Source organism: Nannospalax galili, unplaced genomic scaffold (assembly GCF_000622305.1).
Source record: "Nannospalax galili isolate Female #2095 unplaced genomic scaffold, S.galili_v1.0 scaffold879, whole genome shotgun sequence".
In the NCBI taxonomy this organism is placed as follows: Eukaryota; Metazoa; Chordata; class Mammalia; order Rodentia; family Spalacidae; genus Nannospalax; species Nannospalax galili.
The window spans coordinates 3,158,708-3,179,399 of NW_008346261.1; the positions used below are offsets into that span (position 1 = coordinate 3,158,708).

Here is a 20,692-nt window from a genome sequence, read left to right on the forward strand (position 1 = left end):
AAGTAAAAAATTTAAATAAATAGAAAAGTTAAGGTACAGACTGGCAAGATGGCTTAATGGGAAGGCTTTTGCCACTAAGCCTGATGATCTGAGTTTGATCCCTGGATCCCACATGGTGAAAGGAGAGAAACAACTCTTGAAAGCTGTGCTCTGATCTACATATGTACATCCTGGCACATTGCATGTACTATACACACACATATACACATGCCACAATGAATAAATAAATGTAATAAAAATATATTTTGGGGCTGGAGCACTGGCTCAGTGGTTAAGAACACTGGCTGTTCTTGCAGAAGACCCAGGTTTGAATCCCAGCACCCACATGGCAGCTAACAACTGTCTATTGGTAACTCCAGTTCTGGGGGATCCAACAGCCTCTCTGTCCTCTGTGGGCATTGCACGACATGGGTGCGCTTACCCACATGAAGGCAATACACACATACACAAAAAATAATTAATAAAATATTTTTAAAATGCATTTTTTAAAAGATAAAGTACCTACCCTTACAGCTGATTCCAGCAGAGGAAAGATATAATAAATCAAAAATAAAATTTAGACCAGGCATGGTGGTTCATACCTTTAGTCCCAGCACTTGGGAGGCAGAGACAGGTGTGAGATTGAGGCTAGCCTGTTCTACATAGCAAGTTCCAGGTCAGCTGTGGCTAAAGGAGACCCTGCCTCAAAAACAAAAATCAAAAAGAAAAAAAAAACCCTAAAACAAAAAAGTAGGTGGTCAGGGGAGAGCTCCCCATAGAGTTGACTTTCAAATTAATTCCTCAGTCATTGAAACAGCCAATAACTGTCGGGACCTGTGGGCACTAGCATTCCAGGCAGAAGAAACTGCTCATGCCAAGAATGGAAGTTTCTGGTGGAACCAAAGGAAGGTCTCTATCATTTGAATGGAATGGGTAAACAGGGAAAAGTGGCCATATGAGTTAGGGAATGGCAGGTTCAGACACACAGGAATGGTAAGGAATTGTATGTATTGGAACAGCTACAAGACAGTATGTGTTAACTCAGTGTCTAAAGTTTCAGAAGCTTTAATGAGATTATCAATCTTTATAGGGAAATATTTAAGTGCACTGTGTAGTGATCATAATGATACCTTAAGACTTGAACTACTTTGTATGTTTCCTTCCACAGCCAGGACAGTGGTGTACACAGGGACATGACTCAAGTGCCCCTCCCCATCCAGCTGTACAACTGGGCAGCACCAGAAGTGATTTTACAGAATGCAGCCACTGTGAAGTCAGACATCTACAGCTTTTCCGTGATCATACAAGAGATTTTAACAGGTGATCAAGGAGTTCATTAATAGCCAATTAAAGACCTTATTTTTAGGTTAGAGATTTTTTTCTCCCAATGAATTAAAGTTTTATGCAAAGGCAGAACTTAGGAAAAGATCTTCAAAGGTCTTCTTTGTGCTTATTAGACATAAGATGGTTTCCCAGAAATCTTTTAACTGTTCTTTAATACTCAGAAAAGCCCATAGATCTGCAGTGATAATACCAAAAAAAAAAAAAGCCCCAGTGCTGGGGATTGAGCCCAGGGCAAGAGCTCTATCACTGAGCTGTTCTCCCTGCCTCCTGAGTTAAGTTTTTAAACCGAATATTGGTGTCAATACTTAAGGATCTTTGTGATGTCCCTCTTTAAGGACTTATAAATGATGGAAGACTGGCCTCTGGAGAAGTAAACATATAACGGAACACACATAAGGATCAGTAAAGATAGACACAATAAAATGTCACTTGAAAGAAATGAAAACTTCTGAATCCTATATACCTTTCATGAGAAGTACTCATATAACTGAAGACAAAAGGACTCCTTTAAGAGACACAAACAGACAAACCCACATGTATATACATAGTTAAATCACATTTAGTGAGGGAATAAACAACTCAGCTGCTTTTCATGGTGTTTGCAATTCCAGAGGCAAAAATCACACTTTCCATGAGATGAATGCATTGGTCTACTCAGCCTAATGTTGAGAAACATTCCCTGATCCCCAAGTCAGCCAGGGAAGCTCATGTGTGCAGGATGCTGGTATACTATTTCCTATCTCTGGCAGGGATTCCCTTGATACATGGGTAAAGGGATTTCTTGCCTATCATTGGGCTTCTGGGTAGTTTCTCTGTGGAAAGAAAGTAAAGTTGAAAGGGATTGAGTGACTAGACTAAAGTTACTCCTGATTTCTTTTTTTTTTCCCATTTGCTTCTCTACATGTTTTTCACATTTAAACATTTTTAAGCATATATTTATTATACATAATGGGCTTTATTATGGTTTTCATATATATTAATGTATTTTGACCCTACTCATTCCATTATCCTTTCTATTCCCCTCTCACACTCCCAACTCATCTCCTTCCTCTTCCCAAATAGTCCCCTTTCTATTTTCATGTCTTTCTTTTTTTCTTTTTCTTTCTCTTTTTTCCTCAATCCAGTGAGTTTCATTAGGGTTGCTTACAGGTGCATGTGTGAGAGGTTATTTACAGAAGCCCGGGCAATTTAGCAGTTTCTCCACTTCTGATTTCTTAGTGTTCCTTCTGTTACTTTCTCCTTACAGACAGCATACCCTGGAATGGCTTGGATGGCTCACTTATTAAAGAAACCATAGTTTTGGGAAATTATTTAGAAGCTGATGCCAGGCTTCCAGACCCTTACTATGATATTGTTAAGTCAGGCATTCATGTCAAGCAGAAAAATAGAACTATGAACCTACAAGATATTCGGTATATCCTGAAGAATAATTTAAAGGCAAGTCCTGCAACTGTGAGAAATTTTTTTTTCTTTCTACATATGTAGCTTAGGGAATTAGAGACCAAGAAGCTAGAGACCCAAGTTTTCAGAAATTTTGGGATGGAACATAGTAATGTATGTCTATAATTCCAGTACATGGACTGGGGGTAGGGGAGGCCGAAGTAGGAAGATGAAGAGTTTGAGGCCAGCCTGGATGACATAGAGAGTTAAAAGCTAATCTTGGGGTACATAGTAAGACTCAGTCTCAATAAAATCCAAAGTTTTGGAAAGGCTCGTTTTATTATACTCTTCTTGTGTAGCTGAGGAAAGCCCATCTGCTTAACTTAGTGAAGACATCAGAGAATTTATGAGGGGTATTAGTTAAGTTTTCTGCAGTGTATAGTGACTATTCAATGAATGGCAGAATTAGAATAACAATAAATTAGCTAATTGTGACTATAACCATTCTGCCAAGAAGAGTAAGAAGGAGGTTATATGATATACATAGAAATGTTTCTAAAAATACAAATGGCATTTAGATTCATATGTGTCCTTGACAATATTACCTGTGTTATAGGAGTTTATTGGAACCCAGAGAACTCAGCCACCTGAGAGCCCCAGAGTACAGAGATATGAACCCCATACCGATGGTAATACATGTCTAAGACTGACTTCAGAATATCAAAAAGATGCTCCAGACTTGGATATCAAGGAGCTAAAGGAGATGGGTATGACGTTAACTCACAAGTTTAACATCATTTTGAAAACAGTGGGTTGTTTTTTGTTTTGGGGGGGTACATTTATTTATTTTGTGTGTGTGTGAGATCACACGCACATGCCACAGTGCATGTGTGGTGGTCAGAGAATAACTTGTGGGAGTTGGTTCTCTTTTTTCTGCTATGTGGGACCTGGGGTTGAACTCGGGTTGTCAGGTTTGGTGGCAAGTGCCTTTGCACACTGAACCAATCTTGCTGCCCTCCTTTTTAAAAAAAAGATATATTTTTATTTTATGCATATGAGTGTTTGCCTGTATGTGCACAATGTGAATGCAGTGCCCATGGAGGCCAGAAGAGGGTATCATATCCTCTGCAACTGGAGTTACAGGCAGTTGTTAGCCACAGTATGGGTGCTGGGAACCAAACCCAGGTCCCCTGGAAGAGCAGCAAGTGCTCTTAACTGATGAACCATCTCTCCAGCCTCATTGCTGGCCCTTTTTTGGGGCATCTTTTTAAAGATAAGGTCTTATAGCTCAGGCTGACCTTGAACTTAATGATTCTTCTGCCTCAGCTCCCCAAGTACTGAGATTACAGGTATATGCCATTACACTGGTCTGTCTATGTGAGAATCACATGGACTCCAATTGTCTCCTCCAAATTGTATATATAACCTATGCTGAGAAAAGATGGAAACCTTAGGGAAAAGTCAGTGTTCTTAATATTAAGTTAAATTTTGGGGGCTCTATGAACACTTGGCTTGTATGCAGAATTAAGTAGTAACAAGGGGTTTACTTATAGTATGTTTACTCTTAGGAATTTATCTAATTGTTTCAAAAACAAAAATGATTTAAAAAATTTTAAATATACTATGTGCTAACTAACTGGGCATAATAGTGTGCATTTATAGTGCCATTACTTTGAAAGCTCAAAAAGGAGTATCACTTGAGCTCAGGAGTTTGAGGCCAGTCAGAACCACATAGGGGGACTTTATTTTATTTATTTATATTTTGTTTATTTTTATTTTTCATATGTATGAGTGTATTGCCTACATGTGTGTAAGTGTACCCATGTGTGCAATGCCTGGGGAGGTCAGAAGAGGGCATCAGACCCCTTGGAACTGGAGCTATGGACAGTTGTTAGCCATGCCATGTGGGTGCTTTGGGTCCTCTGCAAGAGCAGTCAGTGCTCTTAACTGCTGAACCAGCTCTCCTGCCCTGACTTTATTATTATTATTATTTAAAAAATTTCTTTCTTAGTCGGGTGTGGCAGCACATGCCTTTAATCCCAGCACTCAGGAGGCAGAAGCAGGTGGATCTCTGTGAGTTCAAGGCCAGCTTGGTCTACATGGTGAGTTCCAGGACAGCTGGGCCTACAGGGAGACCCTGTCTCAAAAAAGACAAAAAAGCTAAAAAAGGTTTCTTATAAACATGGAACTTAACGTCTTCTGGTTATAGTTGAGAATACTTAGTTTTAGGGAGATTGTGACTACTCAGGATTACACAACTTGTTTCAGAACTGGAACATGGGCCTTCTAATTCCAACTTAATTACCATTCACATGAACTCTTCTCTGAGAGTGATGGAAGCCTACAAGGTGTCCCCTTCCAAACTTTCGTTATTTGTATTTGTATTCTTCATGCTATTTCCTGACAGCTGTACCTTGTCAACCACAAGTCATGTGTGAATCAACCCTGACATTTTTTAAAAATTTTACTTTAAAATTTTTTAAAAATTATTTTTATTTTTATGTACATGAGTGAATTGCCTGCATGTAAGTGCACTGTGCTGTGCAATGCCTGAGGAGGTCAGAAGAGGGTGTCGGATTACCCTGGAACTGAAGTTACAGATGGTTGTTAGCCACCATGTGGGTGCTAGGAATTGAATCCAGGTCCTCTGCAAGAGCGGTCAGTGCTCTTAACCACTGAGCCATCTCTCCAGCCCCAAACCTGACATTTTTTGAGCATCCTGTGATGCAGTGATTTCTTGGACCATATCTCAACTACTTTTATGAGATGTCCACTGACAGCATCACTTTAACTACCACAGTTGTGTGCAAAGGAAATTATGAAAATAGTGTTTGAGCTCTAGGGGCCTGTAATTTGCATGTCTTATGACACATGTTAAACAGTGTAAATGAAACCTACAACATTTTTCTTAGGATTTGACTCCAATACCCCAAAATTTGTCTCATTCCATGTCAGAATGGGAACTTTCACTTGAATTAGAAATACCCTTTCACCCTCTGTTGATGTTCTAGTCGGATATCACTCTTCTAGGAAGCAAATTGATAAAATAAAAATCTTTTTCTCTTCATTCTTATGCCTCTTAAAAAAATTTTTTTTTGAGACAGGGTCTCCCTGTAGCCATAGGTGGCCTGGAACTTGCTATGGAGACCAGACTGGCCTCAATCTCACAGCAGTCCACCCACTTCTGCCTCCTGAGTGGTGAGATTAAAGGCTCTCTTTAAAAATTTTATAATTATAACCAGGCATGGTGGTGCACACCTTTAATCCCAGCACTCAGGGGCAGAGGCAGGCAGATATCTGTGAGTCAAAGGCCAGCCTGTTCTACATAGCAAGTTCCAGGCCAGTTGGGGCTACAGGGAGACCCTTGTCTCAAAACGGCCAAAAAAATTATCATCATTATCATCATAATTATTATTTTTGAGACAAGGTCTCACTATGTAGAGCAGGTTGGCCTTGAGCTCGCAGAGATCTGCCTGCCTTTGCCTCCCAACTGCTGAGATTAATGGTGTGCACAACCATGCCTAGCCTATTACTACTACTACTAGCGACATGACCGCACAGGTTGGCTTTCAAATGCTCAGTTACCTAGGCTGGCATCTAACTTATCTTCCTGTCTCAGCCTCCAAGGTGCTATGATTACAGGTGTGTATTCTACCATGCCTAGCTCTTGTGCCTCGTAAACAACAGCCAAGGCTGCTTACTTTCTGAACATGATCAGTTTAATCAGTTGCTTGTTGCTATTCTTTCCTACAGGCAGTCAGCCCCATTCACCAAGGAGTCACTCTTTTCCTACTGAGAAAACAACACTAGCTCCTCAGGTCCTGGATCCAAGTCTGTCAGCCCAGGAACATCAGAATCCAAATGTTCCTTCTTCTCTTGCTTCATGTTTGGAAGAAGAAGCCAGAAACTCCACTTCAAGTCAGGCCAGCCTCTGCAGCTTTGAGATCAATGAAATCTACTCAGGCTGCTTGAACTTGCATGCTGACAAAGAGGAAGAACACCCAGAAACTGTTTCATCTCTTGAAGAGGGTAATAAACCAAACCAGGTAGATGAACTACCATCCCTGGAAGAAGAGCTGGATAGGATGGAGAGAGAATTGCATTGTTTTTGTGAGGAGGACAAGAGCTTTTCAGAAGTTGACACAGACTTCTCCTTTGAGGATGGGGACTGGCAAAGTGATTCGTTTAGTTCCCTTAGCCTGCCTCAGCCAACCAGAGAAGCCAAGGGCAAAATGAGCAGCTGGTCAAAAACTGATGAGTATGTCAGTAAGTGTGTGCTGAATCTAAAGATTTCACAGGTGATAATGCAACAGAATGCTGAGTGGCTGAAGAAACTTGATCAAGAAATAGATGAACTTGAGTTGGGACAGAAAGAGCTGGATAAGCAATGCAGGATTTTGTGGGATGTTTCAGAAAGATTTTCAAATGCCAAGATCCCTTTAGCTGTGGGCCCTCCATCATTGACTTACCATTCTCCTGTCATGCAGTTATCAGAACCCCAGCAGTCAGAAAACTGTGACAGGTGGTCAACCATGGCAAGATCTCCAAAAACAGTGAGAGACTTCCAAGGGGACCATTTTGGCAAAAGGCCAGAGAAACAAAGTGATTGTAGCCAGAAACCATTCACCCAAGTTTCTGAAGAAAGCAACAGGGACCAATCAGAGACAAGCAATCAGGTAAATCAAATGGGAAGAGGAGCTCCTAAGCAGGACCCAGAACCAACAATGCCTGTGAATTGTATGCAGTGCCTATATATAAATGCAAACAGCTCATATCAAGGTCCTGTTTTGGGAAATTAGGCCTCTGGAATTGCATGGTAGCTATTCTCTAACCCCTATTCCAAATCAAGCACAAAGCTTTTGCCCTTCTGTACAAATTCAAATTTATTAGGTTTGGCCAAATTTTTTTGGGGGGCGGGTTCTTTTTGAGACTAGTTCTCCCTGTAGCCCCAGCTGGCCTGGAACTTGCTATTGAAACTAGGCTGGCCTTGAACTCACAGAGATCCACCTGCCTCTGCCTCCCTAGTGTTGGGATTAAAGGCATGTGCCACCATGCCTGGCAGCCAAATGAAATTTTTTCCATATAGATCAAAACAATTATTACCAATTTGACGTAGTTAAACTTATATATTTTGGATAGGTATTAAACACTATTCTCAAGACTGGGGAGATGACTCAGTGGTTAAGAGCACTTGCTACACTTATTTTAAAAACAATATACCCTAGTGTTGGGATTAAAGGCATGTGCCACCATGCCTGGCAGCCAAATGAAATTTTTTCCATATAGATCAAAACAATTATTACCAATTTGACGTAGTTAAACTTATATATTTTGGATAGGTATTAAACACTATTCTCAAGACTGGGGAGATGACTCAGTGGTTAAGAGCACTTGCTACACTTATTTTAAAAACAATATACGTGGCTTCTTCTGTCCTCTGTGGCCATTGCATGACACGGGTGCACTTATCTACATGCAGGCAATACACTCATAATACATAAAATAAAAATAATAATAAAAAATAGGGCTGGAGAGATGGCTCAGCAGATAAGAGCACTAGCTGTTCTTGCAGAAGACCCAGGTTCAAATCCCAGCACCCACATGGCAGCTAACAACTGTCCATAACTCCAGTTCCAGGGGATCTGACAGCCTCTTCTGTTCTCCTTGGGCATTGCACGACACGGGTTCACTTACCTACATACAGGCAATACACACATACACATAAAAATAATAAAATAAAAAATATATAGTTGGAACACTAATTTTATTGTACACTCAATCATAGATATCTATTACTTTGGAATGGGAAGAGTAAATGATTACTTATCAGTAAAGTTTGGTAGATAAAATTATAGGAGGAACAGGACATATGTAATGAGAGTTTTGATTACAGAAAGGTTTGGAAAGATTCTTTAGGGGCTGAGCCCATGGGTTTCAAGACTGAATTCAGGTCTTCCTTTCTCTTTCCCTCTGGGATCTGCAACACTATCTAATGAGAGGAGTTTTTTTCTCTGGATGGACTTAACCCATGTCTTGGGATCCACAGAAGTGGGAGGGGGGCACAAGAAGGTATAACATGGGTGGGTGAGCTGATCAGCAGTGGAGCTGACAGGAGTCCAAGGGGCTCCTTGCATCAGCAGCTGCTTGAAGCAGACTTAAGGGGATGCAGCTCCATGATCTGCTTGACTGCCTGTTTGCTGCCTGCCTGCCATCTTATGTCCTCCACTTGGTATTCTTGAAGAAGATCCAGATTCAGTTCCCAGAACCCACATGGCAGCTTAGAATGACCTGTAACTCCTGTTCTAGGGGAAGCAATGCCCTCTTCTTACCTCTGGGGGCACCTGTACACATACGGCACACATACATCACTCAGGCCTTCACACACAAAATCCTCATTCTAAATTTCTTATTCATTCATTCATTCATTCATTCATTCATTCAAGAAACATTTGAAGGGGCTGGGAAGATGGTTCAGTTCGTAAAGTGCGTGCCAGGCAAGCATGAGGGCTTGACTTTGATTCTTAGCATCCATGTTAAAAAAAAATGCAGGCTTGTCAATCTGCATCTTTAATGCTAGGGAGGCAGTGACAGGAGGAGCTCTGAGATTTTCTGGCTAGCCAGCCTTGCTGTATAGGTGAGCTCCAGATTCAGTGAGAGAACTTGTCTCAAAAAATAAGGTAGAGTGTTTAAGGAAGATACCCATTGAACTCCGGGCTACTCATGAATATGTGCATGTATGCATGCATGTGCACATGTACACATAAACAATAAATGTAATCTTAAAATCTTTGTTTTGAGGGGCTGGAGAGATGGCTCAGCAGTTAAGAACACTGACTGTTCTTGCAGAAGACCCAGGTTCAAATCCCAGCACCCACATGGCAGCTAACAACTGTTTGTAACTCCAGTTCCAAGGGATCTGACAGCCTCTTCTGTCCTCCTCAGGCATTGCACGACACAGGTGAACTTACCTACATGCAGGCATAACACTCATACACATAAAATAAAAATAATAAAATATTTTAAACAAAAACAAAAAACTTTGTTTTGAGATAGGATTTTACTCTATAGCCCTGACTGGCCTGGAACTTAGAGATATACCTGCCTTTGCCTCCCAAATGCTGGTATTAAACGTATGCACCATTATGCCTGGCCCTTTTTAATTAAAAAAATTTTTAAAAATTATTTTTATTTTGTATGTATGAGTGTATTGCCTGTGTTTTTGTTTTGCTATGTGATTTTTTTCTTTTTTTGATCTTTTTGAGATAGGGTTTCCCTGTAGCTCTAGCTGACCTGGAACTCACTATGTAGACCAGGCTAGCCTTGAACTCACAGAGATCCACCTGCCTCTGCCTCCTGAGTACTGGGATCAAAGGTGTGTGCTGCCACACCTGGCCCCTTGCCTGTGTTTTTGTAAGTACAGCCTTGTTGTGCAATTCCCATGGAGGTCAGAAGAAAGCATTACATTTCCCCCAGAACTGGAGCACTCTTAACTGATGAGCCATCTCTCCAGCCCCCCTTTCTAATGTTTTTAATGGAAAAAATATTTCAAAAGAAGGGTAAGTGTGGTGACTCAAGCATTTAATCCCAGCACTTGAGAGGCAGAGGTAAGTGGATCACTGAGATCAAGGAGAGCCTGAGATGAGATAGTGAGTTACAGGCCAGCTGGGGCCACATAGTGAGTCCATCTCAAACACAGATGTACACACTCATATATATCAAAAGAATGAATTTTGATTGTCTGAAAAATTCACTTGGTAGAAATGCCTTATTTCCTGATGGTGCTAGAAACCATTGTCATATATAGCATAAAATAGCTCAAGCTGGCCTAAACTCATGATCTTCTTACTCAGCTCCCGAGGTGCTGGTATTACAAGTGTGTATCACTATACCCAGCTTCAAATTCCAGTTTTCAGTGGAAACCAAAATAGAGCTGAGCCACCTCTCCAGCACACTCCCTCCATCTAAGTAACATTGGACCGCAGGAAATTTCAGTCACTGAGCTTGAATTTCACACTGTGTAAGATGATAGGGTTGATCCATGCCTGAGAGGTCTTCTGGTTATAAATGTCTGTGACTCAAGAAGCAGTCATATCTCTGTGACTTTGCTCAAATTTGTACATTCATTCATTTCCCCATTCCTTCAATGATCACTTATGTGTCTTTGATTAATCAGGTACCATGCAAGGTGCTAGAACACAGAATGAATCACACCTTAACTGTCTTAAGCACAGTCACAGGAGAGTCATTCCACAATCTCACCAGCTACAAACAATCCTCCCAGGATATCCTAGGATATCTTGCTCATTTCCACTGAACTTTCTTTTTTTAAAATTTTTGTATTTTTTATTTTATGTGTATGAATGTAATGCCTGCGTGTGTGTACATGCACCCATGTCGTGTGATGTCTACAAAGGCCAGAAGAAACCATAGGATCCCCTGAACTGAAGTTACAGTCTTACCACAGGTTCTAATATAGCCTCTGACTTTATAAATGTTTCTCAGGAATCATTTCTCTCCTTTTACTATGTGGGTCCCAGGGACTGAACTTAGATTTTTGGGCTTGTAGGATGTACCTTTACCAGCTAAGCCATCTCATCTGATTCCAATTTTTAAAAATATTTTATTATTTTTATTCTATGTGTATGAGTGTATTGCCTGCATGTATGTAAGTGCACCTGTGTCGTGCAATGCCTGTGGAGGTCAGAAGAGGGCATAGAATCCCCTGGAACTGGAGTTAGGACAGTTGTTAGCCACCATGTAGGTGCTGGGAATTGAACCTACAGCTAGCCCCTGGGTCCTCTGCAAGAACAGTCAGTGCTCTTAACCACTGAACAAACTCTCCAACCCCCTCAACCCCCAATTTTTTTTTCACAACATGGTCTCATATGTAGGCCAGACTGGCTTTGAACTTGCTATATAGCCCAGATTGGCCCCAAACTCTAGGTCCTTCTGCCTTTACTTCCTGATCCTGGAATTACAGGCATGTGCTACTTTGCCCAGTTTATGTGACTGCTGGTGATTGAACCCAGGGCTTCATGCATGCTAGGCAAGCACTCTATCAACTGAGTCATATCTGTAGCCCATCATACTTCAATTTCAATGCCTCCTCTCACTTTTATACATCTTGATGTCATCCCCAGATGCCTTGCCGGATCTCTATTTGTTCATTTAATTTGCCAAAAACTAGAAAATAACAATTACCTAGGTTTGTTAAAATTAAATCAAAATTGGGATAAGCAGATGTCTCTCTTTCGAATAAAGGACATACACTTTGATTTATTTTACTTCAGTTGTTTCTAAAGTATTGTAACCTTCATTGTATTTTCTTTTGACAGCATCCCTACAGGTAGATATTACTATCTCCACTTTATGGATGAGGAAATGGAAATATAAGACTCACATTATTTTCAATAAGGCTTAGACTAGAATCCAAGGCCCAGAGTTCTTGCTACAAAGATTTCTGCCTTTATATTGGTGGAGGGGGAAAATGTTCAGGGAACTGTTTAGGTTTCTGATTTCTTATTACTTTTGATCTTTTGAGGCATGGTTTCACTATGTATCTTAGGGTGGCCTTGAACTCAATATGTTGTCCTGTAGCCCAGGCTTGCCTCATACTCACAGCAATCTTCCTATCTCAACCTCCCTTGTACTGGAATTATAGGTGTGAACCACCATATCCAGCTTTGGACATCTATTATATCTATTCATTTTGTACTTACACTTTGTCTGGACTGGGTTCTTGGGCCTTACAATTTTGGGAAAGGCTCCAGGAAAGATGATTTATTAGATATGTAATAAGGAAAGGAAATTGTCATAGCTGGTCTAGTTATTGCTACACACTTAGTAAACGTGGCTTTGAAAAGAGAATGTGAGAGTGGAGAGAAAAAATTTTCTATCAAAGCACTGACATGTTTGTTTCTTAAGCTGTCAACTCTTGGTGGTCTTGGAAAGCAGAACACAGATGAACAGTTACCATCTACTGAAGGATCCAAGGAGAGTTTGGAAAGAAGCAGGAACCAAAATAGTAGGTGGGTCAACATTTTATTGTACTCTATCACTATGCCTTTCAATTCTCATGTGGCTTTGAGACTACTTACTCATCTTCATATATTTAATGAGAAAAGGATTATGAATAATGAATAAGTGCAATACAAAAACAGATTGTTGCAGGGTTTCTTTACCAAGTAAGTGGAAAGAAGAGAGTAATGGAAACTTATAAGAGACATCACAGGCAAAGAGGCTGACAGGTTAAATCAGACAGAACTCATCAGTTGTCACTAACCAAGTATCTTGTTTTTCCAGAATTCCCTAATTAAAAAGATTAGATTTATTTATTTATTTTGTGTGCCTGTGTATGTGTACATCTGTGTGCACACTATGGCAACCATACAACAAATTAACTAAATAAAAATGTAATAATTTTTTAAGTGTCAAAGCACAGCATGGTGGCACATGCCTATAATCCCAGCATTTTGAAGACAGATGTGGAAGGATTGCTGCAAGCTTGAGCCTAACAGTGACATACATAGTGAGTTCCAGGCCAGCCAGAGGTAGATAATGAGATCCAGTCCAAAAGCAAACAAACAAAACAAAAAAGTAGACAAAAAAAGATATGCTAGAAATAAGATCTAGTGACTCATGCCTGTAGTCTCAGTACTAAGGAGGTAGAGGTCAGCCTGGGCTACATAATGAGATTCTCTCAAAAAGAAAGTAAAAAAAAAAACAAAAAACAGACACAGGCAGATCTCTGAGTTTGAGGCCAGTCTGGTCTTCATAGTGAGCTCCAGGCCAGCCAAGCCTTCATAGTGAGACCCTGTCTTAAAACAAACAAAAAACAAACCCAAACTCCCCCAAGCTCGCATGTACTCTACTTGCCAATGCTCTAAAAACCAAATTAATTTAGAAATGGAGCTGCTTATTTATAATTTTTTTTGTTGTTTGATTTTTGCAGGGTTGGGGAATGAATAAGGCCTTTCATGTCAGGCAAGCAATCTACCCTGAACAACAGCCCTCAACCCATCTTATGACCTTATGGATGGATGGCTGTTAGCTGCCATGTGGGTGCTGGGATTCGAACCTGGTGCAAGATCAGCCAGTGCTCTTAACTGATGATCCACCTCTCCAACCCCTGTAAACTTAAATTTTTAGATTGCTGAATTTTCCTCATTGTTGAATTTTAGTTTGTTTCGTTCTTTATTCTGTTAGGAACAAGATCACAGTGATTTAGAAATTTTTTTTCCTCTATTTTTAGATTATGTGCTCAGGGTAGATTCCATGAAACAGAATTACTAGGTCAAAGGTTAAAAGAGTCTTGATAATAGTTGCCCAAAAGCTCTTAAAATAAACGGATTAGAGGGGCTGGCTTAGTGGTTAAAAGCACTGACTGTTCTTGCATAGGACCTGGGTTCAGTTCCTAGCACCCACATGACAGCTAACAAGTGTCTATAACTCCAATTCCAGGACATCTACCACCCTCTTCTAGTCTATGCAGGTCTTGCACACACATGGTGCATGTGCCTACATGCAGGCCAAACATTCATACATATAAAATACAAGTAAATAAAAAAATATATATTTAAAAAGAAACTGATCAGAGTTGACCTCTGCTTTCTAGATTAGCTGAGGAGTAGTGCATTCTAGGCAATGAACTCATATCTGTGCCACAGATCACACATGAAGAGTTATTTTAACAAATGATAAAATGGATACAACCGTGGACTATTTAGAGGAAAAAGGACTACTATTTCTTTTTAAAAATATAAGAAAGCCTGGACATTTGTCAAAGTCAGACAGCTAACTTCTAAACCAGTCAGGGTCCAGAACTCAGAGAAACTAAACTGAAGATCTCAGAATGTTTACCAGGATCCTAGCGCCTTAAGATCCTTATTCAAGTTTTGGTTATTGTGCTATTGGATATGGTGGGCCTGGTACCAGATAATTCTGATGGAGAGGCAAGAACAGAACCTTTGCATGGAATATCAATTGGGATTTGTCTCACTGTGACGATGGTGGACTCTGCTGCAACAAAGGATAGGCTTCTATCTAATGAAACTGTATTTCAGTTGTTGGTATCTTCTACTCCTGAAAATTTCAAGAACAATTGTTAGAATCATGAACTATGAACTTGGAAACTAAAAAACAAATAAAAAGCTTGTAGATATCTTCCAACTTTTAAAATTTATTCATTGATTTTTATTTTATGTGTATGAATGTTTTGCCTGTATGTGCACCATGTGCATGCAATGCTACCAGAGGCCAGAAGAGGGTGTATTCACATCCCCTGGAACTGTGGATGGTTGTTAGCCACCATATGGGTGCTGGGAACCAAACCTGAGGCCTCTGCAAGAGCAATCGGTGCTCTTAACTGCTGAGCCATCTCTTCAGCCCAATCTTTTCATTCCTCAGCCAGGAAAGGTCTAGGGAATCAAGTGTCTTAAGTCACAGTTAAACAGCTAAAAAGTGTACTCTTTCCTGTATAAAGCCATGCATTGAGTTTCCCAATCCTCACCAGGGTTCTGTCAGATAAGGGGCCTTGCAGTCTGAGTGATACAGAGTCTGGTGCTCTCTGGTGGTAAGTAGGAGTCAGTGCAACTCCAGGACTGGCTCTTGGAGTGAGGCTGGGTTCTGGGTGGTTTGGTGGACTTTGAGTTCTGTTAGGAACGTCAACAAACTGATTAATTTATGTCTATACTTCCACCCTTCTCAAAATGATGCAACTTAGGATTAATATGGAATCTGTGTCTTCTGAAATCTATAATACAAAGTCAAGATATAATGAAGATGATGGAGAGGTACATTTAAAATGGAAAAGTGAGTATGAAGTCATGGGTTTTGTTGGATAATACTTATAGTTTTTTAATATTTATTTTTATTTTATGTGTATGGGTGTATTGCCTGCATGTATGTAAGTGCACCCCTGTTGAGCAATACCCTCAGAGATCAGAAGAGGATGTCAGATCCCTTAACCAGAGTTATAGACGTTGTTAGCTGCCATGTAGGTGCTGGAATTTGAATCTGGGGCTTCTGCAAGAGCAGCCAGTGCTCTTAACTGCTGAGCCATCTCCCCAGCCCTTATTTATAGTGTTTGGGTTTTTTTTTTTGAGACAGGGTCTCACTGTGTAGCTCAGGCCGATCTTAAATTCACAATCCTCCTGCCCCAGCCCCCTAAGTACTGGTATTATTCTCATGCCCAGCTGATAAATGAAATCTATATTTCTTAACCTGATTATCATCTGTTTTGTTTTGTTTTATGGTTCTAGAGATTGAACCTAGGGCCTTGTGCATGCTAGGCAAGCACTCTACAACTAAACAGCACTACCAGCTCCTGATTGATACCTCTTAAGTGTGAAACCTGTTTTTCACTGTTTAGAACCATAACAATGTCCCACCACATTTTTCTTCTGTGAGATTACCCTATTTTGAAATCATAGTTCTTCTGATTATATAGTGCAGAAAGGAAATGCTTCTTCTGTTTTTAGACTTTGTAGGAAATACTTTTTTTTTTGGTCTTTTTGAGACAGGGTCTCCCTGTAGCCCCAGCTGTCCTAGAACTCACTATGTAGACCAGGCTGGCCTTGAACTCACAGAGATCCACCTGCCTCTGCCTCCCAAGTGCTGGGATTAAAGGCGTGCACCACCACGCCTGGCTCAGGAAATACTTTTATAAACATATATTGTATAGCAAATTAATAAAACATTTATTTTCTAACATATTCTGTAATACCTTTTTTTATGCTTTATTCTGTAAATTTAAAAGGATATAATGTCACCGGGTATGGTGGTACACGCCTTTAATCCCAGCACTTGGGAGGCAGAGGCAGGCGGATCTTTGTGAGTTCAAGGCCAGCCTGGTCTACGTAGTGTGTTCTAGGACAGCTGGGGCTAAGGATATAATGTCTTTTTTGAAACAACAGTCTGATTTTGTACCCCTGGCTGGTCTGAAACTCAGAGATCTGCATATCTCTGCCTCCTAAGTGCTCAGTGTCCTTTTTTCCCCCCAATACTAGAGACATCAGAAATGTAGAATGTTTGAAATGAAAACAGGAATGTATATACACTCCCAAAGATTTGAGTTCAATGCAGTCTAGAAAAATTAGACAAACTGTAACTACTACAAACTGGGAATTTTGGATATATATATGTAATTTTCTCATTAAATCAGCAAGAGGGTCCATTTACAAATTTTCTGTTGCTTTCTACTGGAATTCATCAACACAGGCAATATTGCTTAGGGTGACTGAAGTTACTTTCTCTTAGTCTGTCATTAATTCTTCCTTTACTTTTCCTTCCCCTGTCATCAGTCCTCCCATTTCTCTTCTTAAAGGCAGACAGGGCAAGTAAAGGATGTTGAAACTGTACTGACACACCATTATTGTTAAAGTATGGCTAAAATAGTATTGACAACTTTTAAAGTTGAAAACTTTTGTTTCTAATATTCACAATGATGTTTGAAATGCTGCTTTCTCTTGTGTCCAGTAGCTGTGAAAGAAATGGCAGAGAAGGCAGTTTCTGGGAAGCTCCCAGTATCTCCTTGGAATTCTCAGAATAGTTTGCCTTTAAATCATGAGGTTGAAAATGAGACCGCTCTTCTGCCACAGCCCCCAGTTAGAGGTCCCGAGAACATAGATTGGCAGCATGTTGTAGACTATCACAGGGAAAATGAAGAGCCAGAAGGAAATATGAAGTTTGGCAAAATGGACAACAGTGACTATAACAGGGACAAGCATAGAAGACGACAGCCAAGCCTTCAAAGCTTCACCAGTAAGTTCATTTGAAAGGCTTGAGTTAGGTAAGCACTATCCACTTACCAGTTCTCAAAAATATGTAAACTCCTGGCATATATCATTTGCTTGATCCTTTCTCCTTTCCTACTGTTCTGCGACCCTTGTATTCCAAGTGAAAAGATTAATTTCCCTATTACTGAAACAAGATCACTTTGTTCAAAGGAAGTAAAATAATCTCCAAGTAGTGACCTTGGTCCTGGGTCTAACCTAACAAGAAATTCAACTTTTTTACCTGGGGATGGAAGTGGGCCATCATTCTCTTTTTTATTTTTCTGACAGAATCTTGCTGTATAGTCCAGGTTGGCCTGGAACTTCCTACCCACCTCCCCCAACCTCTTAAATGCTGAACTACAGGTGTATGCCACTATACCCAGCCTGCCTTTATCTTGGCATTGAATGCTAAGCTGGAAATAAGTCCACTGAGTTGATGCCAGAGGACAGATGAGATTTATAGGTTAAAACAGTATAAAACTTGGCTTACAGTCATCAGATATTATTTTATAGATGTTGTGAGTCAAAAGGACATCTAAAGTTGGTATTTATCTTTGCAGAAAATCAATTGGCGTATTTTCTGTTTGCTTTTTCCTTTTCAAAAATTAAGAAAGAACCAAAGAGGGAAAGATACCAGGGGCTAGGGATATTGCTCAGTGGATAAAGTGCCTGCTGTGCAAGCATGGGGATCTGAATTTAGAAATTTAGATCCCCAGCACCCAGATAAAGCCAGGTATGACCAACTGTGTCTGGAACCCTAGTGCTGAGATAGGCTGGGATGAGTGGAGACAGGCAGATCCCTAGAGCATGCTAGGAAGCTAATCTAGTCAATCTGTGAGTGCTGGGTTCAGTGAGAGACCCTGTTTTAAAAGATAAGGTAGAATGCTGAGCATGGTGATACATGCCTTTAATCTCAGTGCTTGGGAGGCAGAGTCAGGAGGGTCTCTGTGAGGTCAAGGTCAGCCTGGTCTACATAGTGAGTTCCAGGCCAGCTTGGAGACCTTGACTCAAAAGTAATAAATAAATAAACAAATAAATAAATAAATATTGTTCTTTTCAGTGAGATAGCTCAGTGAAATATATAGGGCTGGAGAGATGGCTCAGTGGTTAAGAGCCTTTAGTGCTCTTGCAGAGGACACACACACACACACACACACACACACACACACACACACACACACAAGAAAAAAAATCCAGAAATGATGGGACACATTTGTAATCTCAGCACTTGGGAGTTGGAGGCAGGAGGATCAGAAATTCATAATCATCCTAGGCTACATAGAAAGGTACAGGATACCCTGGGCTACAGAAAACCCTGTCTCAGAAAACCAAACAACAATTTTTTTTAAAGCAGGAAAATCAGTTGACTTGAGTTGTTTTGGTATTTATAACATTTTCTTCATCAAGAATTACTTTTTAAAAATTTTTTATTATTTTTATTTCATGTGTATGAGTGTATTGCCTGCATGTATGTGAGTGCACCCATGTCATGAAATGCCTTGGAGGTCAGAAGAGAATTTCGGATTCTCCTGGAACTGGAGTTAAGGATGGTTTGTAGCTGCCATGTGGGTGCTGGGAATCGAACCCCGGTCCTGCAAGAGCAGTCAGTGCTCTTAATCACTGAGCTATCTCTCCATCCCCTAAGGATTACTTTTGAATGGGTGGTATGAAAGGCTGGATTTGGGACCATGCTAAATTAGCTGCCTACTTTCTCCACTGAACTTAACATGCAGAACTTGACCACCTTTTGCAGATTATGCATGCACTTTATTCTCACATTGCTTTTTGCCCTTTTTATGCTATGTGAAAGTCACTGACTATGTTCCTAATTGTGTTATGATCACTAGGTATTGGGCACCTGTCCTTTAGAAAACATGAGCAGCTGCAGCATAGTGAAGCCTCTCAAGCAAGTTGTGACACATCAGTGGGGAATGAGAAATTTTGCAGTGTAAGTAATATGGCCTGGCAGAACCAAGATGCATACAGAGATTTAGTAAAGTAAACCTGAGTTGTTGTTTTGTGTCATGATACCAAAATAATATCTATACAAATTAGACTAACTATACAGGGCCATTTTATCATTTAAGAAATATAGGTAACATTCTAAATCAACTAAGTTTTTTCTCCAAAAATATATAGATTAGATAGATAGATAGATAGATAGATAGATAGATAGATAGATAGATAGATAGAATGACACAGTATAAAAATACAATAGTGATAAAATGTGATGTCTTTTAAAAATTATTATTATTGTAGTGCATACAGGCACACACACCATGGTTTATGGGTGGAGGCCAAAGGACAACTTTGTGGGTTGGTTCTCTCCTTCTACCTTTATGTGGGTTCCAGGGATCAAATTCAGGTTGTCAGACTTGCTTTGCAAGTACCTTTACCTGCTAAACTGAGTTGTCTTGCAGTCCCAAAATGTGAAGTCTTTTGAAATAAGGGTTGTATTTAATCAAATCATAATAAACAAAGAGAGACATGGACTGGAGAGATGTCTCAGTGGCTAAGAGCACTGGCTACTCTTGCAGAGGACCTGGGCTCTATTCCCAGCACCCACATGGCAGCTAACAACTGTCTGTAACTCCAGTTCCATGGGAATCTGATGCCCTCTCTGACCTCTGTGGGTATTGCATGACATGGCATGTACCTACATATAGGCAATACTTTGATACACATAAAATAAAAATAATAAATAAAATACTAAAATAATGAGAGACATTATTCTTTCACCTGAGGACTGGAAATTATACATTAAGCACATTGACTTACCTGGAGAAACTGGGTTAGTCAGGGGAATAGGGAAGACCTGGGGGAGGCTGAGTTTTTCTGAGAAATATGGTATGAGAGGCCAAAGGGAGCAGCTCTTAAGTGCACAGGGAGGTTCAGAAGGGTGTGGCAAAAGTACTGTCCAAAGAAATTCGCCTCAGAAATCTCTTCCTGAACTAGAAAAGAACTAGTGGTCTGCCTATATTATAATCAGACCCTTTTTCAAATATCTGAAATAAAAGTAAAATATGTGTATAAATGCTTTTATTTTTCAGTATTTTATTGAGATTTCATCGTCATTATAAAAACCAGACTCCTTCATGTACTTGCCTTTAAACAATAATACCTGAAGAACTCAAAAATTCTGAACAGCCTCAACCTCCTCATGTATAAAACAGTGCCAACACAGAGATTTTGTCAAACCTTGAGGATCAGTCAGA

The 20,692-nt window shown here is 40.1% G+C and overlaps 1 protein-coding gene across 1 annotated transcript in view; it reads left to right on the forward strand.

Annotated features, from left to right (window-relative positions):
* Tex14 (testis expressed 14, intercellular bridge forming factor) overlaps positions 1-20,692 on the forward strand; it is a 128,572-nt gene that overhangs the window by 61,208 nt on the left and 46,672 nt on the right. The window contains exons 10-17 of the mRNA XM_029568096.1: positions 1,148-1,299; positions 2,570-2,760; positions 3,320-3,470; positions 6,457-7,379; positions 12,628-12,731; positions 15,425-15,513; positions 17,179-17,463; positions 19,325-19,425. Coding sequence (XP_029423956.1) covers positions 1,148-1,299; positions 2,570-2,760; positions 3,320-3,470; positions 6,457-7,379; positions 12,628-12,731; positions 15,425-15,513; positions 17,179-17,463; positions 19,325-19,425 — 1,996 coding nt within the window. The remainder of the gene's footprint in view (positions 1-1,147; positions 1,300-2,569; positions 2,761-3,319; positions 3,471-6,456; positions 7,380-12,627; positions 12,732-15,424; positions 15,514-17,178; positions 17,464-19,324; positions 19,426-20,692) is intronic.